The sequence below is a fragment of the Geospiza fortis genome, unplaced genomic scaffold (assembly GCF_000277835.1).
Source record: "Geospiza fortis unplaced genomic scaffold, GeoFor_1.0 scaffold320, whole genome shotgun sequence".
Classification (NCBI taxonomy): domain Eukaryota; kingdom Metazoa; phylum Chordata; class Aves; order Passeriformes; family Thraupidae; genus Geospiza; species Geospiza fortis.
Window position 1 is genome coordinate 757,461 of NW_005054532.1, and position 6,509 is coordinate 763,969.

The following is a 6,509-nucleotide window of genomic DNA, read 5'->3' on the forward strand; positions in this document are numbered from 1 at the left end:
GAAGGGGGAGGGGTCACCCACACCCCCTGCCTCACCCAGGGCCGGGGTGTCCATGCAGAGCACAGCCCCTGTGTCACTGTGTGTGTTGGGGGGCTCTGTGGTGGGCTCGGGGTGCCCCCAAGGGCTGGCAGTCCTGGCTGCTCTCTGCCTGCCCTCTGATGCTTTCCCTGCCCTCTGTGCCCGCAGAGGGGAATGATCCGCCCATCACCCCCTACAGCGAGACCATCTTCGGCCACGTGGGCCTGCCCAGGGAAACAAAGGTGAGGGGACACTGGGGGGGGGGGGCTGTCCCCTGCTGTCACCCTGCAGCCCAGCAGTGCTGCAGAGCCCGGAGCTGCAGCTGGTGAGGCCACGGTGCCCAGCAGTGCCCAGGGAAGGTTCATCCCCCCAGAGGGTGCTGGCACTGCCCAGGCTGCCCAGGGAATGGGGGTTTAGCATGGCTTCCCAAGGAATGGGGATGGATGCAGGAGTTCCACCAGCCCAGCAGGCACAAAGGGCTCGTGGCAGGAGTTCCACAGTGCTGGGAATGTTGGAGGGGCACAGGGAGGGAGCAGCTGGGCTGGGTATTGAGCACAGAGCAGGATTTAGCATTGGGGATCTGCCTGCCTTCCTTTTGCTGCACGTGAAGAGGGGCAGGAGGTGATGCCAGGGGTTTGGAGACGTGTGGTGGTGGCCTGTGTGACATTCCCTAGAGCAGGGAAGCCCTGGCCTTTGTGCCATCACTCAGGACTGGCTGAGCCTCGGGCTGCTGCTGGCCATGGGGCTCCTGAGCACTCGCAGAGATGCAAACCCCAACCCCCCTGGGTGCCCCAGAGCTGGGCCGCCAGAGCTCCAGGAGCCTTTGGACACCAGGGATGCACAGGGGGGACTGCTGGGGGGTCTGGGCAGGGCCAGGGGCTGGGTTGGATGTGTCCTTCCAGCTCAGCAGATTCTGTGATGTTGGGTCAGGGTCACAGGCTGAGCCCCTGCACTGAGGGCCAGGCAGGCTCAGGGGGTCTGCGATGGGACACAGAGGACAGGAGATGTGACCATTGTCTCCTCCCAGGGTGTTGGCAGCTCCTCCGAGCAGAGCTACGAGGCCGTGTCCGAGCTGGAGCTGGAGAGGGAAGGCTGCAGGTAGGGATCAGCTCCTGGGGCCTCAGGGGCTGGGCTGGGGACAGGGGACAGGGCACAGCCCTGGGGACAGCCTGAGGGGGGACAGCCCTCAGGGCACAGCCCAAGGGGCAATGGGGGTTTTACCCCACGGCAGAGCTGATCAGGAGCCGCTGGGATGGTGACAGCACAAGAGCTGATGGGTTTGGAGATGAGCAGGACCTGTGCTGGTGGGAGATTTCTGGGGCAGCCCCAGGGGCACTGCACGCCTGTACACCCAGAGGAACCTGGTTTGGCCTCTGGGAACAGAGAAACACCATGGAGGACGGGGATTACTCAGAAATTAGCTGGCTCCAAGCTCCAGATGAGGGGTTGTGCAATCCCTGAAGGCTCCAGCAGCCTCAGAGCAGCATCTGCTGCTGCTCAGGCACTCTGTGGTGGACGACAGTGAAATTGTGAGGGGCACCTTTAAAACACTTTTGAAATGTACTTTCCATAACTCCTGATAGCATCTCAGAAAGAGGAAGGAAAGCTGCTCTTCCCATTTCGGATGGGGAGGGTTCCTTTTCCTGTGTTGCTCAGTGAGGAGGAGGTGAGCTGCAGCTCTGTGGCCTTCAGCCCTGCTGTGGCCTTGCTGGCCAGTGTGTGTCCCTCTCCTGCCTGGGGACACTCCCAGTGCCTCTCGTGCCCAGGGTGTGTGGCATTGTGGTGGCACCTGATCCATGGCACGGATCACAGCCATGGATGGGGAACTGCAAAGTTTCCTGCCCTGTGATATTACACACTTCTAATCAAGTACACACCCGCAATCCCAGTGCTGGCAATCAGTTGTGGAAGCCTTTTCCATGGCCTCAGGTCACATGCAGTGCTCTCCTGGGGGTCAGAGTCTGCCTGCACAGAAAGTCTAAAATCCTCAGCATCCAGAGCTCCAGCACCTGGGAACTGCAGTTTTGTACACAGAAACACTGCAATCTGAATACAGAAATACTGAAATACTGTGGAGCCTCTGAATCAGCTCAGAGGGGGGCTGGGCACTGACCTGTCTGCATCCAGGGCCTTCCAGGGACTGGGATCCAGAACATCCCAAGGGAAGTGGCCAGGCACTGGCAGCTGTGGGGTTTTGCAGCTGGCCTTGCTGAGAAGAGGCAGGATGTGACCATCAGCGCTGGCAGGGACAGCAGTTCAGGGTTTTTTCTCCCAGCCCAAGCAGGGCTGGGGTGTGGAGAGTGGAACAGGAGACAGAAAAGCCCTGAGACCCTTTTGCAGGAGATGAGTCTTTCTGTTTCGGAGTGGATGTAGGTTGTTATTGGGATTAGGCTGATTAAGAAGGAGGTTTTGGCTGTGTTTGTAACTGTCAGACTCCCTGACTCCATCACCCCCCCCAGCCCCGCTGGTCCCAGCCCATTCCCTGGAGCAGAGCTGTGGGGTCCTGCTCAGCTGCTGGGGGGCTGCTGGCCAGCCCTGGCCCAGCTCTGCTGCCTCTGTGGCACCTCCTGATCCTCCCCTGCAGCGCTGGTGTTTCTCCACTCCTCATCCTTGTGTCACTGGGAATGACCAGCCATCCTCTGCAGCCCACCCATCCACTTGTCACGGGAAATATTTCCCAGTCCCAAACCTCAGAGAGGCCCTTCTGCCCCTTTTCCTACCTGTGGTACCTCCTCTTGCCCAGGTCTGGGGGAGCTTTGTCTGGCCCATGCTGCTCCCTGGCTTGGATGTGGCAGTGGCAGGGGTGAGCAGAGCCACCTCACCTGCAAGAAAATACCCTCAGAAAGAGGAAGAGAAATGCAAAACTCATGCAAACTGGGAGCTGAGGGTGCAGCAGGTGGGATTTACTTGCTCTGAGTCTGAGCACCTGCATCCACGCTGGTGATGCTCAGCCCCACAAAGTGCTGGTGCCCTGCTGCAGCCCCAGCAGGACAGAGAGGTGGCACAGCGTTGTCCCTGTCACCCCAGGGAGCTCAGGGGACTGGGTCACACTCACCAGGCACCGTGGGTGGGCTTTGCTTGTCCCTGCCAGATGCTCAGTGCCCTCTGTCTCTTTGCAGCTCCATTGACTGTAAGGCCCGGCTCAGGAAGGGGCTGCCGTGGATTTTTTCCCCGTTTTCCTCTTTTCCTGCCCCATTCCGTGGGTCTGCCTCCCTCTCAGCCCTGGCACTCAAGGCTGCTGTCTGTCTGTCTGTCTGTCTGTGACTCAGAGTCCTGCAGCCTCACCGTTCCCTGTCCAGTCCTTCCTGAAGCATCTGCAGACAGGGCTGGCATTCCAGCCAGATGAGTCACCGCGCCAAGGCTCTGGTGCGCTAATTAAACAGCGATTTTCCTTGTGCTCCGAGCCTCGAGGCCAGCCAGGGCCATTTCTTGTCTTTCCTGGGCCGTTTTCCCTCTCCATCCCCTCCCCAGCCCCGGCACTACCCCGTTTCTCTGAGCAGACCCAGCTGGGATGGCTCCAGCATCTTCCCAGGCAGATTTTGGGCTTGCTCCTGTCCCTTGTGGATCAGGGACAACTGATCCTCAGAAGGTGCCTGTCCAGGGCCTGTCCTAGGATGAGGCAGTGCCTAAATCCAGGTGTTGGGAGAGTTTAGGAGTGTTTGGGGTCCTTCTCCTGGTCCTGAAGCTTCTCGTGAACTTACACTGGAGACACTTTCTCACATTCTGTGGGTTTCTTCTCCAAAAATGTCTCCATCTCCAAGGAGGATTCCCACAGCACTCCTGCTCCTCTCCCACGTGGGTCTGTCCCTTGCTCCTTGGCTTTGTCTGGTGTCCCCTCTCGGGTTGCTGTTGATAATTGCAGCCCCAAGATGTGCAGGATGTCTCTGCTTCAGCCCGCATGGCTGAAGAACGAGTCAGAGCTCTTCAGTTTTCAGTCTTGAATTTGTTTATTAATTCCTATCTATAAAATTTTCTCTCTGCCCAGCTGAGATCTGCTCAGCAGGGCAGCCACAGGCACTCTGACCGCCCCTGAGGCGGTGTTGTCCTTTTATACTACAAACTATGTATAACATATTTACACTTAATTCCCAATACCTATCACCTGTGTTAGACAGTGAACTTCTACTCTGAACCAATCCCAAAGTGCCAACATCACAGCAGAAAATGGAGAAAAAGAAGAACAAGAAGAAAGGCTGGACACGCCCAAGTTCCTCCATCTTGTCCCCAAAACCCCCATACCAAAGATCAAAAATCTACATTTTCACCCTGTGATCATTTTGTTATTGCACTATTCAAACCTCTGTGACTTTCATGTCCTCATACAAAGCTGGTAATTTGCTCCAGGGGTCAAAATCAAACCCCCAGGTGCTCTGGGCTGTGTGCCAGGATCTCTGGGCCCCCGGCGGGGTCCTCAGCAGCTCTGGACACAGAGGGATGCACTGAGTTCTGACAGTCACCCAGCTCCTGAGGCTGAAGCAGTGATGGCCAAGAGAGTCCTTCCAGTTCTCCTCATGACCCTGCCCCATCACCCACCCTGTCCCCTGGAGATGCCCAGTTTGCACAGGTTCTCCTCAGACAGAAGCTGGGACAAGCCTTGGATCATCCTTGTTGCCTCTTTAGGAGCCTTCTCTTTGCCCTGGCATTGGATTCCTCAGGGGAATGTGGCGTGGATGCTCTCCTGGGGGTGCTGGGCTGTCCCAGGAACTGCCTTCCTCCCATCACCATTGCACCTGGGCAGGTCCCTGTGACCTCCTGGGACTGTCAGATATTTTCCAGCACATTTCCTTTCCAGGGAAAGAAAAACTCTGGCTAGAGAGGGTTGATGGGAAGGGGCAGGCTTTGCAGTTTATTTTTATAATTTCCTTTTATTGTTATGGGCTGGAGAGCCCCAGCAGGGCTGGCTGGGGGTTTAGCACGGCTTCCCAAGGAATGGGGATGGATGCAGGAGTTCCACCAGCCCAGCAGGCACAAAGGGCTCGTGGCAGGAGTTCCACAGTGCTGGGAATGTTGGAGGGGCACAGGGAGGGAGCAGCTGGGCTGGGTATTGAGCACAGAGCAGGATTTAGCATTGGGGATCTGCCTGCCTTCCTTTTGCTGCACGTGAAGAGGGGCAGGAGGTGATGCCAGGGGTTTGGAGACGTGTGGTGGTGGCCTGTGTGACATTTCCTAGAGCAGGGAAGCCCTGGCCTTTGTGCCATCACTCAGGACTGGCTGAGCCTCGGGCTGCTGCTGGCCATGGGGCTCCTGAGCACTCGCAGAGATGCAAACCCCAACACCCCTGGGTGCCCCAGCCAGGCCAGGCTGAGGCCAGGAGCAGTGCCAGGTGTCCCCAGACAAGGTGGCACCGCCCAGGAGCAGTGCCAGGTGTCCCCACATGGGGTGGCATTGCCCAGGAGCAGTTCCAGGTGTCCCCAGATGGGGTGGCATTACCTAGGAGCAGTGCCAGGTGTCCCCAGATGGGGTGGCATTGCCCAGGAGCAGTGCCAGGTGTCCCCAGACAGAGTGGCACTGCCCAGGACCGTGCTGTGCTATCCAGCCAGGAGCAGTGCCAGGTGTCCCCAGATGGGGCAGCACTGCCCAGAAGCAGTGCCAGGAGTCCCCAGGCATTGCCCAGGTCCATGCTGTGGTGCCCAGCTCCCTCCCAGCCCCTCTTGCCTCAGGACCAGCAGCGAGTGCAGCAGCGAGGGCCGCAGTGAGGATGAGGAGGGCCGCAGCCGGCTCATCGAGCGCATCGCCCACAGCGACACCGAGGGCTATTCCACGGTGGAGGCGCCGCCGGCCCAGGGCTCCCCGTTCAGCTTGCCCACCCACCTGTACCCCGACGAGCTCCTGGACGACCTGACCATCTCCCCGTACGCCAGCTTCACGTCGCTGTGTGAGCCACGGCCCACCATGCTCAGGGGCTGGCTGGACAAGCTGTCCCCTCAGGGGTACGTGGGGCTGCCGTGGGGTCACAGCGGGATTTGGGCTGGGAGGGGCCTTAAGATTGTGTGAATTTTCCATCACTCGGGGTCACCAAGTGTGGTGGTGTTCACAGGGGTCCCAGGAAGAGGGGAGAGATGAGGATCTGACTCCATGTTTCAGAAGGAATTTATTATTTATTTATATATTTATATATATTATCGATTTTTATATATTTATATATATATTTATATATTTAATATATTTATAATCATTATGATTATTTACATATTTAATATACATATTATTATTTGTGTATATATTTCAGAAGGAATTTATTATTTATTTATATATATATTATAGATTTCTTATATATTTATATATAAAAATATATATTTATATATTTAATATATCTATAATTATTATAATTATTTATATATGTAATATATAAATATAAATTTATTATTATTTGTATATATTCAGAAGAAATTTATTATTTCTTTATAAATTTACATATATTATATATCTTTATTATATATTTATATATATTTTAATATATAAATATATATTTATATATATTTAATTTATTT

The 6,509-nt window shown here is 55.4% G+C and overlaps 1 protein-coding gene across 1 annotated transcript in view; it reads left to right on the forward strand.

Moving 5' to 3' along the window:
- Positions 1 to 6,509, forward strand: part of ARAP3 (ArfGAP with RhoGAP domain, ankyrin repeat and PH domain 3) — a 28,910-nt gene that overhangs the window by 7,831 nt on the left and 14,570 nt on the right. The window contains exons 2-4 of the mRNA XM_031063808.1: positions 187 to 260; positions 1,046 to 1,116; positions 5,679 to 5,948. Of these exons, the coding sequence (XP_030919668.1) occupies positions 187 to 260; positions 1,046 to 1,116; positions 5,679 to 5,948 (415 nt within the window). The remainder of the gene's footprint in view (positions 1 to 186; positions 261 to 1,045; positions 1,117 to 5,678; positions 5,949 to 6,509) is intronic.